The sequence below is a fragment of the Callithrix jacchus genome, chromosome 15 (genome assembly GCF_049354715.1).
Source record: "Callithrix jacchus isolate 240 chromosome 15, calJac240_pri, whole genome shotgun sequence".
Classification (NCBI taxonomy): domain Eukaryota; kingdom Metazoa; phylum Chordata; class Mammalia; order Primates; family Cebidae; genus Callithrix; species Callithrix jacchus.
In genome coordinates, this window is record NC_133516.1 from 103,563,276 (window position 1) to 103,584,503 (window position 21,228).

At 42.3% G+C, this 21,228-nt stretch overlaps 1 protein-coding gene across 5 annotated transcripts in view; it reads left to right on the forward strand.

Moving 5' to 3' along the window:
• USF3 (upstream transcription factor family member 3) overlaps window positions 1-21,228 on the forward strand; it is a 57,130-nt gene extending 35,902 nt beyond the window's left edge. For 3 of the 5 annotated variants that reach the window (XM_035274482.3, XM_017965248.4, XM_035274483.3), the window contains 2 exons: window positions 5,326-5,422; window positions 8,626-21,228. In XM_035274482.3, coding sequence (XP_035130373.2) covers window positions 5,326-5,422; window positions 8,626-15,080 — 6,552 coding nt within the window. In that variant the 3' untranslated portion in view covers window positions 15,081-21,228. Of the gene's footprint in view, window positions 1-3,920; window positions 4,039-5,325; window positions 5,423-8,625 lie in introns of all 5 variants that reach the window. The other 2 variants (XM_078352343.1, XM_078352344.1) reach the window with 1 other exon arrangement.

A 21,228-nucleotide genomic window follows, 5' to 3' on the forward strand; every position in this document is an offset into this window, starting at 1 on the left:
AGCAATTCTCCTGCCTCAGCCTCCCAAGTAGCTGGGATTACAGGCACACGCCACCATGCCCAGCTAATTTTTTTTGTATTTTTAGTAGAGATGGGGTTTCACCATGTTGACCAGGATGGTCTCGATCTCTTGACCTCGTGATCCACCTGCCTAAGCCTCCCAAAGTGCTGGGATTACAGGCGTGATCCACCGCGCCCGGCTGACTCTTATATTTCTAAATAACATGCTTATGTTGCTGTATCTTTATTTTTCAATCTTAGATATTATCTATTGACTCATTATTATGTTTTTCCCCTGGCTTCTCCTTCTTTAGTCCTCCCAGTATAATTATATCCAACTTTTGGTTAAATTGGTATTCAGTTTTTGTGTTTTTAAAACTGTAAATATTATTCATGGTTGAGCCAAGGAGTGTACTATTATTATATTTCATTTGTTGCTTTTGTTTTTGGGAGGAGTTTTCCATTTGCGTAATTTTTCATATCATTATCTTGAATTCTTCTCACACTTCCAGCCATCTCTCAGTAGTTTCCCTCAAGGTCAAATGCACTGCATCATTTCCATTTGCCATTTTCTTTCTTTGAGACTTTACTTCTGGAACCCTCTGTTCTCCTTTTTCATTCTCAACCAGTTGGCCTCTTCCAGCTCTTCTGTTTTTAATTCCAGCTCATATATTTTTAATTTCCAAGAGTCTTTTTTTCTTAATCTCTGTTCCTTTTCCTACCATATGTTCGTGGATACAATAATGTCTTCTCACTTCTGAATGGTATATGTAGGTTTTTTCCTGAAGTTTTTCCGTGTATGTTTATTTCCTCTGATTTCCTTTTTTCCCCTCTTTTGTCTTGTCTTTCTTTTTGGGGGTTTTCCTTAAATGTTTAGTGACTTGAAGCTGCTTTTTTTCATACTTGAGAATGAGGCATTAAAACGTTGATTGAATAGGTTTGTCTTTTGGTGGGCCTAAGTGTTGCATGATCAGAAGCTATTCTAGGTCTGTTGTTCTTGCTGTGGAACTAAAACATATCAGTATTTGTAGTTCTTTTCTTATGTGGGATAGCTATTTTTTTTTCTTTTCTTAGAGAAGAACCATCAGTGTCCTGGCTGGGAGTGGGACTGGTGGGGAGAGGAGTATAAGCCTGGTTGCCGTTATTCTGGGAGCTGGATAGGGCGTGGGGGGCTAGAGAGTCTTGTGCTGTAGTAGGCCGAGTTTCACTCACCCCCGTGTTTCCACTTAGGATACTCATCTTGTCCACTTCTGTGCCAAGTATCCCTGAGGTTGAAATTCTCTGGTTCAAATTTCACAGAAAATAAACTTGTCTCCTGCAGTTTGGGCAGGAAGGGAAAGTCATCCAGCTGTGTAGAAAATGTGTGTGGGGGCTGGCTAGGGGGTGGTTCTTATTACTGCTTTATTAGGAGTCCTTCGACCAGTACCCTCATTTAACCCCTTACCTCACCCTACCTTCTGTAGAGGCTGGTGCTTCTCAGTGTTGAGATGTCCTTGGATATCAAGGGAACAAATCAGCTTGCTTCTCTGTGGTGTCCCCTTGGAAAGGACATACTCTTCATTTCCTTTCATGCTTCCCAATAGGATGCTCTTAGATGTCCACATGTTTTTTTTGAGATAGAGTCTCGCTCTGTCACCCAGGCTGGAATGCAGCGGCATGATCTCAGTGCACTGCAACCTCTGCCTGCCAGGGTCAAGCGATTCTCTTGCCTCAACCACCTGAGTAGCTGGGATTACAGGTGCCCGCCATCATGCCAGGCTAATTTTTGTATTTTTAGTGGAGATGGGTTTTGCCATGTTGGCCAGGCTGGTCTTGAACTCTTGACCTCAAGTGATCCACCCACCTTGGCCTTTCAAAGTGCCAGGATTACGGGTGTGAACCACTCTGCCTGGCCCCATATATGTATTTCTCAGCCTTTTTAAAAATCGTGCTTCTGTTTCCTTAACACAATGGCATACATGATGTCTTGTAATTTGTTTTTCTTTCTCCACATCTCAATGGAAGTAGCTATTCAGTAAACAAATGTTTGCCCAGGAAAATCGTATTTTCCTGCTCTTGGCTTTCATTCCTGCGAGTTTCTCTGAAGAAAGGAAACCATAACCATCTAACTTCCTTGGTGTGCTAGAATGTGCAAAGGAGGTCAGTATTTGGCTATCAGAAGCAGAACCGACTAAGATTTTCTCGACAGGCTTTGGCCTCTGTCTGCAGTAGAGGGACAGGTGGCTGGGAATTGTCAGGTTCTGCCTTTGTTCAGGTTATTATTTTTAAAAAGAACAATATTATTTTTCTCTTAATAGTAAAGAGTTGCCTGGGTTTGTGTATTGGGTCTCTGCTGGGACTCATTGTAAGGAAGTCAGAATTATAAATTGCCAAACAAAGGGCTGAATCACAGTGTTTCCTACACGAAAAGAGTAGAGATAGCTAATAATATACATCCTGGAGTAGAGACAGCTAATAGTATACATCCTGGAGTAGAGACAGCTGATAGTATACATCCTGGAGTAGAGACAGCTGATAGTATACATCCTGGAGCAGAGACAGCTGATAGTATACATCCTGGAGCAGAGACAGCTGATAGTATACATCCTGGAGCAGAGAGAGCTGATAGTATACATCCTGGAGCAGAGACAGCTGATAGTATACATCCTGGAGCAGAGACAGCTGATAGTATACATCCTGGAGCAGAGACAGCTGATAGTATACATCCTGGAGCAGAGACAGCTGATAGTATACATCCTGGAGCAGAGAGAGCTGATAGTATACATCCTGGAGCAGAGACAGCTGATAGTATACATCCTGGAGCAGAGCCAGCTGATAGTATACATCCTGGAGCAGAGACAGCTGATAGTATACATCCTGGAGCAGAGACAGCTGATAGTATACATCCTGGAGCAGAGACAGCTGATAGTATACATCCTGGAGCAGAGACAGCTGATAGTATACATCCTGGAGCAGAGACAGCTGATAGTATACATCCTGGAGCAGAGACAGCTGATAGTATACATCCTGGAGCAGAGACAGCTGATAGTGTACATCCTGGAGCAGAGACAGCTGATAGTGTACATCCTGGAGCAGAGACAGCTGATAGTGTACATCCTGGAGCAGAGACAGCTGATAGTGTACATCCTGGAGCAGAGACAGCTGATAGTATACATCCTGGAGCAGAGACAGCTGATAGTGTACATCCTGGAGTAGAGACAGCTAATAATGTACATCCTGGAGTAGAGACAGCTAATAATATACATCCTGGAGTAGAGGTTAAATATTCATTGCAACATTCTTGATGGCTGAAGGGTAAAAACCAGAAATGACTGTTAAGATATCTTAAATGTTTATCAATAATAGACTGGTAAATAAAATAAATACAGTCATTAGAAGCAACAAGTAGGGGCCGAGCATGGTGGCTCACACCTGTAATCCCACCAATTTGGGAGGCCAAGGCAGGAGGATCACCTGAGGTCAGGAGTTCAAGACCGGCCTGGCCAACATGGTGAAACCTCATCTCTACCAAAAATACAAAAAAAAAAAAAAAAAATTAGCCAGGCATGATGGCATATGCCTATAGTCCCAGCTACCTGGGAGGCTGAGAAGGTGAATTGCTTGAACCTGAGAGGTGGAGGTTGCAGTGAGCCAAGATTGTGCCACTGCATTCCAGCCTGGGCCACAGAACAAGACTCCATCTCAAAACAAAAAAGAAAGAAGAAGAAGGATATTTAGATGCTATATGGAAGTATTGCCAAGATACATTTTTTATTTTTTTTTGCTCTGTATGTAAAGTCTGTTTTTAAAATTATACTTTTAAGTTCTGGGGTACATGTGCAGAACGTGCAGGTTTGTTGCATAGGTATACCAAGATATATTTTTAAAGGTAAAGAAATACAAAATCCTTTTATCTGTTGTTTTTTTTCTCTTTGGAGACAGAATCTTGCTCTGTTGCCCAGGCTGGAGAGCAGTGGCACGATCTCAGTTCACTGCAAGCTCCGCCTCCCAGGTTAAAGCGATTGTCGTGTCTCAGCCTGCTGAGTAGGTGGGATTACAGGTGTGTGCCACCATGTCTGGCTAATTTTTTTGTAATTTTAATAGAGACAGGATTTTGCTATTTTGACCAAGCTGGTCTCAAACTCCTGACCTCAAGTGTCTGCTCTCCTCGGCCTCCCAAAGTGCTGAGATTATAGGTGTGAGCCACCGTACCTGGCCTTGTCTAGGTTTTTAAAAAAGATATATACAGGCATGAATTGGGCATAAGAATAAAGGAATACTTTAACATAACATTTTTTGGGAAAAGCTTAGGAACACAGGGTACTGGAAGCATGATAGCAAAACTCAGTCAGGTGACATTGCTTTCTTGACCCATTATTTAGAGTAATTTGTAGTTATGGTAAACAGAATAAAGAATAACCAAAATCTTTACACAATTTTGAAAGCCTTGCCTGGCCCCTTCTACCACTCTTCCCATATGTACTCCACTGTGGCTCTGCTTGCCTCCTTACCGTTAGCCTGGCCGAGGGTCCCTGCCCTTCTTATCCTGCCGTCTGGACTCCCCTTCCCATATATCTGCGGGGCCTGCTTCCTTTCACTTCCTTCTGGTTTTTGCTTAGGTATCACCTTACTCAGGGGCCTTCTCCAACCTCCATAGACAACCAGTGTTCTCAGTGTCTTAGTTCAGCCGCTACAACAAAAATACCATAGACTGTGGAGCTTAACTTCTCGCAGTTCTGGAAGCTGGGAAGTCCAAGAACAAGTGCCAGCCAGTTCAGTTCTTGGAGATGACCCACTTCCTAGCTATGTCCTCAAGTGGCAGACCAAGAGATCATCTCTGTGTGTCTCTTCTTATAAGGCACTAATCCCATCATGAGAACTCTACCTTCATGACCTAATTACCTCCCAGATACCATCACATTGGGGATAAGGGTCTAGACATATGCATTTAGGGGGCACAAACATTCAGTCCCTTGCACACAGTAACAGAGTCACCTCCACCATCACTCTAATCACTCTAGCCCCCTCCTTATGCTGCTTTGTATTTCTTCATGGCGTGTGTGTGTGCGTGTGTGTGTGTGTGTGTGTGTATTCTTCAAGGACAGGGACTTTGTGTGTTTTATTATTATATCCCCACTGCCTAGAACAGAGCCTGCCACATGTTAGATGCCCAATAACCAATTAATAAATGAAAAATATACAGTAGAAGCTTTTGAATATAGTGCCTATTTTAAATTTTGAGAAGATATATGTCATATATATGTGGTAAAGACAAATCTTTAAATTTCATCTGGCAAGTTCTTACGCTTCAGTGAAACTTGTAAAATTTTAATCTTTCCTTTGGCAGAGCAAGAATATGATCCTGGACCAAGCCTTTAAATACATAACAGAATTGAAAAGGCAAAATGATGAACTCCTGCTTAATGGAGGAAACAATGAACAAGGTAAATGTTGAAAAGTTCTTCCTTTTTGTTGTTTTTTAAAATGTTTAGGCGTTTGTGTCGCGGTAAAATTTATATTAGGATATAGAAAGCTTTTTGGCCCCAAAACAATATTAAGACCCCGTTCAGTGGGTCTGGAAGAATAGTGTCGCCAATAAATTCATTTGAGTCTAACTCTTTCTCCTCTGTGAGCACCTTTATGTCTCAGGCATACGTGGTTTTGACTTTGAACTCGTTTGTGTATTGCATGTTTGCCTAACTCATGATACTGGGAGTGCTAAATCACCTTCATCCCAATTGGACATTGCAGTTTGGGGGAATCCCATAGAGGATGTAAGTGGGGAGTTCTGCTCAGTGTAGCTTAGAAACAAGATTAGGATGTGCCTGTGCCAAGGCTTAAGTGTGCATTAACAAAAAAGACCAAAACATTCATTTTGTTTGTACTACTTGTAATATATGCATCAAACTGCCTGATCATTTAGTTATATTTGATTTTTAGATAAAGGTGACTTTTTAATGCCATCAAATGAATTCTCTTTTTCCATTAGCATTGAAGACAAAATTTCCTTATGGCAGCAGAAAAAAATATTCCAGGCAAGTGTAAAGCTCAGGGTAGGCCGGTTTGCAATTGTCTTTCATTTACAGCCCGACAAGTGCAGGGAGAGAGTTTCCTTTGACAACTCAGGAGTCCATCTTAAAAGGAGGAAAAAAACGGGCAGAATTGGCTGAGGCAAGGTCAGTGCTGGGCTGTGTTTGCTGTAATGGATGAGAAGGATATTAGGAAGCAGACCTAAGAGGTCAGCGTTCAGCATTCTCCTTGTTTACTTTTAGTTAAATATTAGCAACTTCCCCCTTCACCTAGGTTAGCTGTTGTTTATGGCCCAGGTACTTCTTTGATGCAGTGAGATAGTTACATAAATGATACATGTTTGGTAACCATTCGAGGCACCCCACAAAAGGAAAGTAAGACAGAATGATGAGTAGACTTTTCTTTTCTTTCTTTTTTTATTTTTGAGACACAGTCTTGCTCTGTCAGCCAGGCTGGAGTACAGTGGCACGATCTCAGCTCACTGCAACCTCCATCTCCTGGGCTCAAGCAGTTCTCCTGCCTCAGCCTCCCGAGTAGCTGGGATTACAGGTGTGTGCCACCACACGCTAATTTTTATATTTTTAGTAGAGACGGGGTTTCACTATGTTGGTCAAGCTGGTCTCGAACCCCTGACTTCAGATAATCCACCTGTCTCGGCCTCCTAAAGTGTTGGGATTACAGAGTGAGCCACTGTGCCTGGGAATGAGTAGACTTTTCTAATGAAGGCTCCTTTGATTTCAGAGCACAGAGGCTGAGACGATCAAGTTACCACAGGAAAAAGGAAAATTGTTGAAAAATATCAGTTGCATGGGGCTCAGAAAAAGCTGACCAGCCAGGCCATGGGTTAGGGGCAGTATCTAAGGCAGCCTAAATCTGTGTTCATTATTTCTGTCATGATCATTATTTCTCTGGTTCTTTTTCTGTGCATCTGCCCTATCCTCTGTTTTCTCTCAGTGGCTTCCTCTGCATGCTCACTGTGCACATACCTAGTGTCCAAAGCAATGACCTTGGACGCGGGCCCACTTAGGTTTGAGTCCCAGCTTCATTCACTCCCTCAGTACCCTTTGGCCAGCTACTCAACCTGTCTGAGTCCCAGTTTCCCTAGGTTAAAATCAGGGTGATCGTGGTATCTGCCTGGCTGAATTGAGGCAAATTACGTAACTACTTTGACCCTGTTTCTCATATGTAAAAGTGGTGATGATAAAATATAAATTGCCATCTCATGGTTCTTGTGAGGATTGAACGAGATAACACGAGAACTTAGATGGAAGCCTAGCGCGTAGTAATCGCCTGATAAATGTTAGCTGTTATAGTGGTCATTGTTACTAAATGAGACAATGAATGAACTGTGCCAGGTAGTAAAGGTGCAGTAAGTGAGAACCGTGATTATTATTTGGTCCACAGTGATTGTCCTTTAATTTCTACTGTCCATGGACACTGGTATCTTTCTTTCGTCTCTTAGTTTTAAGCTAAGAAAATGATCTGCCAGTTTCAGCTCATCTTTGTTGGAATAGACCTTTTCATTTGAGGCTCCCTCACATGGTGTTAGCCTGGAGAATGGGCTGCTTTGGGAAAGGAATGAGAATACCCTCCACTGTGGAGGCAGATGGGGATGTGTGGGGTCACAGAGCATATACCAGCATTAAGTCTGCCCCAATAGTGGGACTCATAGGTGAAGCTATCTACCTTAGAAAGTAGGACTGTGACAGTGCCCTCACTGCTCAGTAGCATACTTGTATTGGTCCTAACTAGCAAAATACAGGTTCCATTGTCGATGCTTTCTCTGGTGCCCTTTGGTGCCACTTTGCTTCTTACATGTTCTATTCCTTTTTGTCTCCATTGTTTCAAAGGGTAAAATAGAAACTAAAGCCATTTATAAAAGAGACTGTCAGCTGGGAATGGTGGCTCATGCCTCTAATCCCAGCACTTTTGGAGGTCGAGGTGGGCAGATCATTTGAGATCAGGAGTTCAAGACCAGCCTGGCAAACATGGTGAAATCCAGAATCTACTAAAAATATAAAATTAACAAGGAGTGGTGGTGTACACCTATAGTCCCAGCTACTCAGGAGGTTGAGGCAGGAGAATTGCTTGACCCTGGGAGGTGGAGGTTGCAGTGAGCTGAGATCGTGCCACTGCACTCCAGCCTGGGCCACAGAGAAGACTCTGTCTCAAAATAAAATAAAATAAAATAAAAAATAAAGAGGCTGTCTGTTACCATCATAGGTAATGTTAGCTGCTGCAGCATTTAAAGTGCGTGTTGACGTTCAGTGTTACTATCTCAGCATGTTACCATGATATCAATTTGTCTTCTCTTATTTCACCTATGTAGCTGCCCTATTGGAAATTCTTGAATTGGGAATTTTGAGATTTCTACATTATGAGTAATTTTTCAGTTGACCTTTTAAGATTTACACTTTTTAAATGAGGGCAGAGGGATTTAAGATATCATACTAAAAAGAAGAAAGAAGTCATATTAAAAAAAGAGCTGAAGAGCCTCAGTTGAGGTATTGAGAGTGCTAGAATTAGAATTCAGTAGGTTAGCACACGGTTCTTTAGGAAGTTATTGTACATACTGACATTCACAGGTATTTTTAAATTTTTGTTTTTAATATTCTAGCTGAAGAAATAAAAAAGCTACGGAAACAACTCGAAGAAATCCAGAAAGAAAATGGCCGATATATTGAATTACTGAAAGCTAATGACATATGCTTATATGATGACCCCACAATTCACTGGAAAGGAAATCTTAAAAACTCAAAGGTCTCTGTTGTTATTCCTAGTGACCAGGTTCAAAAAAATATTATTGTTTATTCCAACGGGAATCAGCCTGGTGGAAACAGCCAGGGAATCGCTGTTCAGGGGGTAACTTTTAATGTTGGTCCTAATTTACAAAAGCAGACCGCTAGTGTGGTGCCAGTACCGAGGACTTGCAATCTGGTGACTCCTGCGTCTATTTCCGGAGTTTACCCTTCTGAAAACAAGCCATGGCATCAGACCACAGTTCCTGCATTGGCCACCAACCAGCCTGTTCCTCTGTGTCTTCCTGCTACCATTTCTGCTCAAAGTATTCTCGAGCTTCCCACCTCTGAAAGCGAATCAAGTGTGCTTGGTGCCACTGGTGGCTCCCTGATTGCCGTTTCCGTTGGACCTGAGCCTCACCAACATCGTTCTTTGCACACATGTCTAAATGATCAAAGTTCTTCTGAAAATAAGAATGGACAGGAGAACCCCAAGTTATTGAAGAAAATGTCCCCCTGTACTACAAACATCCCCCTCAGCTCCTCAGCAACTGCCACTGAGGTGCACCATGGAAGCAAGTCCTGCTTGAGCACACAGGACTTCAGAGGTGATGTTCAGAACACTGTTGTTGTCTCAGTTACCACCACAGTCTGCGCCCAGCCTCCCAGAACTGCAGGTGAGTCTTCTCCGGTGAGCATCAGCAAGAGTGCAGACTCAACAAGCACAGCTACAGTGGTGGCTTCATCTGCCCCTGCAGTAGGGAAGGCCACCGTTCCTGTAAGCACTCTTTCAGGAAACCCTTTGGACAATGGTTGGACTCTTTCTTGTTCTTTGCCTTCTTCAAGCGTTAGTGTTTCAGATTTGAAAAACATTAATAGCCTTACCCGCATTTCTTCAGCTGGAAACACACAGACAACGTGGACTACTTTGCAACTGGCAGGAAACACTATTCATCCCTTAAGCCAGACACCGTCTTCTGCTGTGACTCCAGCATTGAGTGAGTCTGGTACTAGCCCCACCACAAGCAACCACAGTAGACACATGGCTACAGGCATCAACTTGAATAATTCCTTTCCAGCAGATGGGCAGCCCGTTGAGCAGGTAGTTGTAACATTGCCTTCTTGTCCGTCTTTACCTATGCAGCCACTAATTGCTCCGCCACAAGTTAAATCTCAGCCGCCCAAAAATATCCTTCCACTGAATTCAGCAATGCAAGTGATTCAGATGGCTCAGCCAGTTGGGTCGGCTGTTAATGCAGGCCCAACTAATCAAAATGTTATAATTCTTCAACCAGCCAGCACCACCGCATGCCCAACAGTGATGAGGGCAGAAGTTCCCAGCCAAACAGTAGGTCAACAGATAGTGATCATACAGGCAGCCAATCAGAACCCTTTGCCTCTCCTCTCTGCTCCACCTCCTGGTTCTGTTCGACTCCCTATCAATGGAGCCAATGCTGTAATAGGGTCTAATAATTCAGTGCAAAACGTTTCAACACCACAGACTTTTGGAGGAAAGCATCTTGTCCACATATTACCAAGACCTTCATCTTTATCAGTGTCTAACTCAACACAAACGTTTTCTGTTACGATGTCAAGCCAACAGCCTCAAACCATTTCTTTAAATGGACAGCTCTTTGCTTTGCAGCCTGTCCTGTCTTCGTCAGGAACTACAAATCAAACGCCTATGCAGATTATTCAGCCCACCACCAGCGAAGATCCAAATACCAATGTTGCCCTGAATACGTTTGGTGCTTTGGCCAGCCTCAATCAGAGCATATCACAGATGGCTGGGCAAAGCTGTGTGCAACTGTCTATGAGCCAGCCTGCCAACACTCAAACTGCTGCAAATAGTCAAACCACTCCTAACTGTGTTTCATTAGCAACAACTGCAGCACCTCCGGTAGCAACAGATAGTTCAGCCACACTCGCCAGTACTTACAATCTAGTGACTCCTTCCTCTGTGAACACTGTTGCCGGTTTGCCTCCTAACGTGAAGTCAAAAAGGCTGACTAAGAAGCCAGGTGCCAAGAAACACTTAGCTGCAAACAAGTCTGCGTGTTCCCTGAATCCAGTTAGAGATGTGAACAAGTTAGACTGTCCCAACACTGAAGGCTCAGCAGAGCCCCCCTGTAATGATGGACTGCTGGAAAGCCTCCCTGCTGTATTACCATCTGTCTCTGTGTCCCAGGCAAATAGTGTGAGTGTTTCTGCTTCACATTCTTTGGGTGCTGTGAGTTCTGAATCATTAATACCTGGGTCTGCATCCAAATCTAAGTCAGCAGAAAAGTCCAGCTCACCCTCTCAAGAATCTGTAACAAGTGAACATTTTGCAGTGGCCCCAGCAAAATCCAAAGATTCTACCCCTAATCTGCAACAAGAGATGTCTCAGGGTAAACCACCCAGTAGTTCAGCATCATCAGATGCTGCCAAACCCTGCACTTCAGCCAATGTGTTGATTCCATCTCCAAGTGATCCTCACATTTTGGTTTCTCAGGTTTCTGGTTTACCATCTACCACAAGCACTACAAGTACGGACTGTGTTTCTGAGGTAGAAATCATTGCTGAACCTTGCAGAGTTGAGCAAGACGCATCAGATACCATGCAAACCGCGGGTCTCTTAAAGGGGCAAGGTCTAACTACATTGCTCTCTGATCTTGCTAAAAAAAAAGACCCTCAGAAATCCTCTCTTTCTGATCAGATGGATCATCCTGACTTTTCTTCAGAAAATCCTAAATTAGTTGATTCAAGTGTGAATTTACAACCCAAACAGGAACTCTTATTGATGAACAATGATGAGAGAGATCCTCCACAGCATCATCCCTGCCTCCCTGATCAGGAGGTTATTCATGGTTCTTTGATCACCAGTAGGCAGGCTGACTCTCCCATGTCAACCAGCTCTGGCAGTAGTCGCAGTTTCTCAGTTGCATCCATGCTTCCTGAAACAACGAGAGAAGATGTGACCAGCAATGCAACAACTAACACATGTGACAGCTGTACCTTTGTGGAGCAAACTGATATAGTAGCTCTTGCAGCGAGAGCCATTTTTGACCAGGAAAACCTTGAAAAGGGAAGAGTTGGCCTCCAGGCTGATATAAGGGAAGTTGCTTCAAAGCCTTCTGAAGCATCCTCGTTAGAGGGAGACCCACCTTTCAAATCACAGATACCTAAAGAAAATGGCACAGGACAGGCAGAAGCAACACCGAATGAATTTAATTCTCAGGATTCAATTGAAGCAACTATGGAGAGGCCCCTTGAAAAACCAAGTTGTTCTCTGGGAATTAAAACATCAAATGCATCTCTACAGGCTTCGAACCCTCAGCCACCAAGCATCACCAGTTTGAGTGTGAATAATCTTATCCATCAGAGCAGCGTCAGCCATCCTCTGGTCAGCTGTGCAGGGCTATCTCCAGCTTCGGAGCCAACAACTGTGCCCGCAACGGTTAATCTGACCATTTCATCTAGCTCCTACGGCAGTCAACCTCCTGGACCATCTCTGATAACCGAATATTCCCAAGAACAGCTCAATACTATGACTAGTACCATACCAAATTCACAGATTCAAGAGCCACTCTTAAAGCCAAGTCATGAAAGCCGGAAGGATTCTGCTAAGCGTGCTGTCCAAGATGACCTTTTACTGTCCTCGGCTAAACGTCAAAAGCATTGTCAGCCAGCCTCCCTCAGGCTTGAAAGTATGTCCCTGATGAGCAGAACTCCAGACACCATTTCTGATCAAACTCAAATGATGGTCAGTCAGCTCCCTCCCAACTCTTCAAACTCGGTGGTGCCTGTTAGCAACCCAGCACATGGAGATGGCCTCACACGATTATTTCCACCTGCTAACAACTTTGTGGCTCCTGCACTGAGGCAAAGTGAAGTTCAGTGTGGCTCTCAGCCTTCAGTTGCTGAGCAGCAGCAAACCCAAGCAAGTCAACATCTACAGGCCCTGCAGCAGCACGTTCCAGCTCAAGGGGTACCTCACCTTCACAGTAACCATCTTTACATAAAGCAGCAGCAGCAGCAGCAGCAGCAAGCGGGGCAGTTAAGAGAAAGGCATCACTTATATCCAATGCAGCATCATGTACCTCATGCAGAGAGCTCTGTGCACTCTCAGCCCCATAATGTCCACCAGCAGAGGACTCTGCAGCAGGAAGTGCAGATGCAGAAAAAGAGGAATCTTGTTCAGGGCACCCAGGCCTCTCAGCTTTCTTTACAAGCGAAGCACCATGGGACTGACCAGTCCCGATCCAAGAGTGGCCAGCCACATCCCCACCATCAGCAGCTGCAGCAACAAATGCAGCAACACTTTGGAAGCTCCCAGACAGAGAAGAGCTGTGAAAACCCTTCAGCTACCCGAAACCATCACAACCGTCCCCAGAACCATCTCAATCAAGATATTATGCACCAACAGCAGGAGGTTGGAAGCAGACAGCAGGGTTCCGGGGTTTCATCTGAACATGTATCTGGGCATAATCCAATGCAGAGGCTTTTGACATCAAGAGGCTTAGAGCAGCAAATGGTGTCCCAACCAAGTATTGTGACTAGATCTTCAGACATGACCTGTACTCCACACAGGCCGGAGAGAAATAGAGTTTCAAGTTATTCTGCTGAGGCACTCATTGGAAAGACATCTTCTAATTCAGAGCAGAGAATGGGGATATCGATTCAGGGTTCCAGAGTTTCAGATCAGCTTGAAATGAGAAGCTATCTTGATGTTCCCAGAAATAAGAGCTTGGCTATTCATAATATGCAGGGTCGTGTGGACCATGCTGTAGCCTCAGATATCCGCCTTTCTGATTGTCAGACATTTAAAACGAGTGGAGCTAGTCAGCAGCCCCAGAGTAACTTTGAAGTACAATCTTCACGAAATAATGAAATAGGTAACCCTGTATCGTCATTGCGGAGTATGCAGTCCCAGGCTTTTAGAATTAGTCAAAACACTGGCCCACCGCCAACTGACCGTCAGAAGAGATTACCTTACCCACCGGTTCAGACCATCCCAACAGGAAACGGTATTCCATCAAGGGACAGTGAAAACGCTTGTCACCAAAGTTTCATGCAGAGCTTACTTGCCCCTCACCTCAGTGATCAGGTCATTGGGAGCCAGAGGTCACTCTCAGAACATCAGAGGAATACACAGTGTGGTCCATCCTCTGCAATTGAATATAATTGTCCCCCAACTCATGAAAATGTCCATATTAGAAGAGAGAGTGAGAGTCAGAATAGGGAAAGTTGTGACATGTCTTTAGGTGCAATCAACACCAGGAACAGCACCTTGAATATTCCTTTTTCAAGTTCCTCTTCCTCAGGAGATATTCAGGGTCGAAACACAAGCCCCAATGTGTCTGTACAAAAATCCAATCCCATGAGGATTACTGACAGTCAAGCAACCAAGGGCCACATGAACCCTCCAGTCACAACCAACATGCATGGGGTTGCAAGGCCGGCACTGCCGCCTCCATCTGTGTCTCATGGAAATGCTGACCAAGGCCCTCCTGTACGTCAAGCTAATTCTTCAGTTCCCCAGAGATCAAGGCATCCCCTGCAAGATAGCAGTGGTTCCAAAATTCGTCAGCCTGAAAGGAATCGTTCTGGAAACCAAAGGCAAAGTAATGTCTTTGATCCCAGTCTCCCCCATCTTCCTCTTCCTGCTGGTGGCAGCATGATTCTTGGACGTCAACAGCCTGCTGCAGAGAAGAGAGGAAGTATCGTTCGTTTCATGCCTGACAGCTCACAAGTACCTAATGATAATCCAGGTCCTGACCAGCATACGCTATCACAAAATTTTGGTTTTTCTTTTATTCCCGAGGGTGGCATGAATCCACCAATAAATGCTAATGCTTCTTTCATTCCACAGGTTACTCAGCCTAGTGCCACTCGAACTCCAGCCCTCATCCCGGTAGATCCGCAAAATACTCTGCCCTCCTTCTATCCTCCATACTCTCCTGCTCATCCAACGCTGTCCAATGATATTTCAATCCCCTATTTCTCTAATCAGATGTTCTCAAATCCTAGCACAGAGAAGGTAAACAGTGGAAGTTTAAATAACCGTTTTGGATCAATTTTATCTCCTCCCAGACCTGTTGGCTTTGCTCAACCAAGTTTTCCTCTTCTCCCAGATATGCCACCAATGCACATGACCAACTCTCACTTATCCAATTTTAATATGACATCTTTGTTTCCAGAAATAGCTACAGCGCTTCCTGATGGTTCGGCAATGTCACCTTTGCTTACAATAGCAAATTCCTCTGCCTCTGACTCTTCCAAGCAGTCCTCAAACAGACCTGCCCATAACATAAGCCATATTCTAGGTCATGATTGCAGTTCAGCTGTTTAAATACTGATAAATGAAATGTAAAGGTAATGAGTGAGATTACAAATGTATTTGTGTGTGTGTATGGGCACAGACATGTACTTGAAGAGAAGGATTTTGTGTGTGTGTCTTTGTATAATCAGTTTTCAGTTATCTTCTGAATCTAGGGAAGCCATGTCAGAGATGATATAGATACTGGGTTGTCAGAATACAAGTTATCTTTCATTTTCAACTGCATGGTGTACTTCTTTATTTTCCAAGCAGATTTACATTTCCAGGTTGATATTTCCTAAATACTAATTAGCGGGAGATTGGGGAAGGTCATCTTGTCATGTGCTGGGTAGCAGGAGGGAGGCCTAGCTTTTCAACTTGATTGTTGATAACTTGTAGAATATGTAGTTAAGTTGCCACTGAAAAATACAGGCAGCTTGATAAAACACAGTGGCCCATAACCAAGTGCTGGCCAATGTCAGCCTCTAGAGCAGCTGCTCACCTGTGGCAGACGTTGAACTGGTGTTGACTTCAATGTCCATGAAGTCAAGTAGTTAGCCAGTAAATGAATTGTTTATTCTCAAGTTTAGTTAAGACAGAGGATTCTTTCTAAATATAACGATCCATAAAGTATCTGAATTTTTTGCCTTGTTCTTCAAAGTAGGGAGCTGCACTATCCTTCAATGTGCCAAGATTCTTTAAAGCCAAGGTTTTCCTTAGACAATTATTTAGCCTTAAAAATAGAAAGCAGGCCGGGCACGGTGGCTCACACCTGTAATCCCAGCACTTTGGGAGGCTGAGGCGGGTGGATCACCTGAGGTCGGGAGTACGAGACCGGCCTCACAAACATGGAGAGACCTCGTCTCTACTAAAAATACAAAATTATCTGGGCATGGTGGCACGTGCCTGTAGTCCCAACTACTGGGGAGGCTGAGGCGGAGAAGCGCTTGAACGCAGGAGGCAGAGGTTGTGGTGAGCCAAGACTGGGCCATTGCACGCCAGCCTGGGCAAAGAGTGAAACTCCGTCTCAAAAAAAAAAGCTAAAAAGTTAGGTACTTTTCTCCATTTTGTGCTTGCATTTTGCATCAGGCCATAGGGTAAAAGCAGTTAGTTGTATTGTGAGGTTTTGCATGGGTTCAGTTAACAATTGATGTTTCATCAGCTGAGTTTAATTTAGTATTCTATTTTCATTCTATTTATTTGATCTTGAAATAAATTCTTTGCATTCATTTAAATATTAGGATTGATCAGGAAATAGTGTGTTTGTAATCTACACATTTATTTGAGCCTTACTTTAAAAATATTTCTGAACAGAGATTTAGGCTCTGTCACTATTTTCATTTACTGAAAGTATTTATATTTTAAATATGGCATTGTATATTACGTGATTATCCTTCATAACAGAATTATAATGAGGATGTGAATTAGTGTGTTATTTTTCTTGTTGGTAGGTGTGAAATGGTGCTTCAAAAAACATATAGTCTTTATGTCTCTCTGTGTGTATGTGTGTGTGTGTGTACACATATTTTAAAGTATGAACTGGTTCTTTGAAAACAGGCCTGCCATCTGAAAATGGGAAATTGAGACCTGAGACCTGCTAAAGCATAGAAGAACTTGATATAGGTAGGGGTAGTTTAAAGCCCCTCAGAAGTTTATAATACATCTAAAACCCCATATGGAAATTTGAAAACTTAAAAAAAAACTAAGAAAACAAGGGTATATATTCCTTTCCTTAAACCCATGAAGCCCATTACTTTTTGTTGTTATATTCTGCCAGAAATGGGATGGGGTGGGAAAGATGTGTAGAAATTGTTTTATCTGCTTTGTTAACCAGGTGAACTCAAGAACTAGCTTTTCTTTTCTTTTTTTTTTTCTTTCTTTCTTTCTTTTTTTTTCGGACAGAGTCTCACTCTGTCGCCCAGGCTGGAGTGTACAATAGCATGATCTTGGCTCACTGCAGCCTCTGCCTCCCAGGTTCAAGCAGTTCTCGGGCCTTAGCTTTCTGAGTAGCTGGGATTACAGGTGTATAATACCACACCCAGTTAATTTTTGTATTTTTAGTAGAGACAGGGTTTCACCATTTTGGCCAGGCCAGTCTTGAACTCCCAACATCAGGTGATCCACTCACCTTGGCCTCCCAAAGTGCTGGAAATTCGGGTGTGAGCCACTGCTCTTGTTCCCCCCACTCGCCCCCCAGGTTTTTGTTTTAATTCTAAAAAGCTTCCTAAGGGTTGGTCAGAGCAGTTAACTCCAGTGAATACCTCTTTTTTAAGACAGCAGAAGGGTCAATTGTGCCTCTTTTACTGTTCTTAACAAACTCTCCTATCTTTTTCTGCTGCCAACTAAGCAGCCTCTACGGGACAAAAAAATATATTTTTTTTCTTGCTTACAAAGCAAGAACAACCTGTATTTTCTTCCTTCAAAATGGTCTTGGGGGAAGAATAGAAGAGCTTCATGAATAAGTTAGTTAAACAAGACAACAGATAAACACAGTAGTTAAAACTTTTTATTGAGGAAAAATGCAGCATTTATGACTTGCTTTTTAATTCTCTTAACTGAATTCTAAGCTGCAACATTCAAGTTTTTCTTTGTACTGGAAAGGTCCAATCTGCTAATTTCAAGGAGGGCAGTTATCCAAGTGTTTGGCTGTTCATTTCTCTCCCCCTCTGTCTTCTTTCTATCACTGCCTCCATCTCTCTCTCTCATGCACACACGCACACACACTCACTCACTCTACAGTGGCTGTTGAGTTCTGAAGGACTGGGGACTGCTAGACACAATGGAAAGGAAGGTAACAGGCTAAGGAGAAGCTCAGTTTGAACACTGCAATGCAAAGGCCTCAAAGCCTGTGACTCTAAAGTATTTCTGTGCATTAATTGTATTTTCCTGCTTAGCTGTGTTCAGACATAGTATTTGCATTTCTCAGAGCTTCATTCCAACAAGATAACATTTTGATCTTGAAAGAGTCTCGATAAGGCTTACTTGACCATATAAGGAAAAATGTGACCATCTGTGAATAATTGGCTCCTGCTTCTGTGTAGCTCTAATTATTTTACAGACATATGCATGTATATGTAAGAGTCCAGTTCATACATGGGCTTGATGCCGAAAGTGTTCAGACCATGGTGCCCTTATTTGATTTAAAAGCATGAATATCTGAGATTTCCTAGCAGTATTAAGTATTTGATGATTACAGCTACGTGGTTTTTGGGAAGAAATTTGTTATATCTAGTGCCAATCTGGATATAATTTTGGTAAAGCAATGGCGGAAAACGTAGTCAGTTTTGGTTATAATAAATGTAACCATTCTTGGCTTGCTAATGTATGATTATAGAAAGTAAAACAATTTTTAACTTCTAGAAATACACCAAATTATGTCTGAGTCAGGAGAGTCGTTGATGAAATCATTTATTTCTGTCTCTTTTTTAGCACTATTGATCACAGAATTAGTTATAAAAAGGGGTTGATTCTATTCAACATTTAACATTAACTTCTAATGGAGGGAAACCGTACGGATTCTCTTCATGTGTAAATGTTTAATGTGTCAGTCGTAGACGAAAGGAATCTAGTTTGATATTGTTTCTTTTTTTTTTTTTTTTTTGGAAAATACAAGTTGCTCTGGGATGGCTTATACGTTGTTTTATGCCAGTTCAGGAAATTTATTTTTGTTTTTATTTTAAGACCTTTTGGGGTACCAGAGATGGCACCTTTTTTCTAGGTAAGATGTGGGAATTCCTCAGTGGTCTTGCTTCATAAAGTTAACATATGAGAACTGGGGAAAGAGAAAGGAGGGGTTATTCTTTTGCAGCATTTTCCAGTCACATATCAGGGTTATACTGAACTGCAACAAAGATTAACTTTTAAAAATTAGCCTTCTTAAAATACAAAATGATTTAAGTATTTTAAAGATAATTTATTTGCCTCGCTCTTGCCTTCTAACATTAGCCATTTCACGGAGAGGCTAAAACTTATACTCCAAAAAACGTGGAAGCACATTTTAATGAGAGTAAAATTTAAAAATTTTGGGAAAGGGTAAAATCTCATTAATATGCATCTTCTTAGCATTAGCTTCTTTTTTGATATGTAGGCACTTAGGCTCTTCCATCTGCTCCATGTCAAGTAGGGCTCAGGGAAGCTGGTCCTTTCCTTAGCGGATGATTACTCTGTTGCCTTGAAACATTCACTGGGCCCACCATGTGTGGTCAGTGTGTAGTAGTGAAGTCATACTCCCAAATCAGTGATTCTCAAGTCTTGGCTTTGGAAATCAGTATGCCTCTTGTTCTCTTAAGAGTAACAAGAATTTCTTGAAACGAAATTAGTTCCAAATTGATTTAAAATATTTCAGTGTGCCATATTGCTCTGCCCCTTGATTTGATTGTTCTTTTTTTTTTCCTATGGAGGAATGAAAGGGCAAAGGTGGTACCAAAATGAAACAGCTTTGGAGTGATATCTTTAGGAGACTGGAAGCCATTTTTGTAGTTCTGTTGTCTATGTAAATGCTGTCTTTGCCTGGAGGTTGTGCGCCTGTGGCTGTGTACATCCAGAGGGCGACAGTAATAGCCAACAACCACACAAACTAGTGAGGTTACTCTGTGAGGGACGATTTTCTAATAGCTATCTGCAAATGAAAGGCAGAAGTTAGTTTCTTCTCAAGATGCCTTTTTGGCTGAAAGTTACCATTTTTCTTTCCCCAGGGTTTAACAGAAAGGGGTCTTTCTTGGATTTAACTATATTCTGTCTGCATTATATTCTTCCTGTGTAGGTTTCTACTAGAGCCTGTGGAGGGGGGACACTAAATTTAGATTGAGGCAGCCCCCGCTAGTAAGAAGTGTGAGGACCTTGTTGGACACAGAGCTTCTAGGTCTTTCCACCTGTAGCCTCTACCCTGTTCCTGCACTTTACCTGAAACTGTGCCTCTGGTCTTTAGACCAGCTATTGGAACATATCACTCACCCACTCTGTTATAGCAAAGGGCCAGCTGGGATGGTACATGCTGTGTAGTCAGACACCTTCTCGACAAGTACAGCTGATGTTTCTCACTGTTGCCTTATCATTCTCTGAGCCATCTTTGATGTTGATTTGTAAAAAAACAAAAAACAAACAAAAAAACAAACTTAGTAGCAAAACTCCTGTTAAACTCGGAGCTCTTATGTGGTGGCCACGCGACATCCTTATTTCTAGATTTACACAGACTGTATCAAATGTCATTTTTTTTGGCACATGTGTTTGGTCAGATGCTTCATAAACATGAACCAATGTGGGTTGTAAATATTGGGCATAATATCCAAATTGGGGTAATTTTGGATGACTGCATAATCCTGTCATTAGAGATTTCATAAGATAGAAGATAATGATTTGTAATTTAACACATTTTTTAAAAAGATGAGATTTAATTTTTTTCCCTCAGTTGTGTATACAACTACACACCATACTATGTCATAGGAACCTAAAGTTAGATGCATCTAAATCCCTTCACTTTTCTGAGACTTCTCTGCGCTCCCACCCCTGACGTCTTCAAATCATTTTTAATCTGTGAAGTCACTGAGGTACTGGGCTTGACGACAGTGGTAATCTTTGAGGGGAGTTGAACTGTTGATCTTCCAAGAAGAAGGGGACCAGACAGTGTTAAGATGCTGCAGTTGTGTTACTGTGAAGAAGAGATTCGCTTCCACGTTCAGCAGGCTATATAAATATATACACACATATATAGATATATTTTCACTTTGGTAAAAAAAAAGTTGGAAAATCTGAGGAGAACATAATTACCTTCACAAATTATTTATAGATACACTGGGTGAGAAGCTTACTGAAGGGCAGCCGCCAGAAGACTAATTTCAGTGCTTTCAGTAGGGTCTGCTGCGCATTGCGTCCTATTACCGTAAACCACCTGGTTTATAATTCTTAGGGAAACTAATTTGTTTTGTAATGGAATCCAGACCAGAAATGTATAATATGATCAGGATTGTCCTACAGCTGTAAATAAGAATAGGTCCTGTTTATTTTGACATCTTTTTACAAATGCATTGTATTAGGGTGTGAATATTCTGAACCATCCTCTTGTTTAAAGTTTGGAAATTTTTATTGTTAAATGTAACATTTTAATGGTTGTAATAATTATTTGTATAGATATGAATATAGTATTTTATTTAAGAAAATAAACTTTGCATTTTTGCATCGTAAA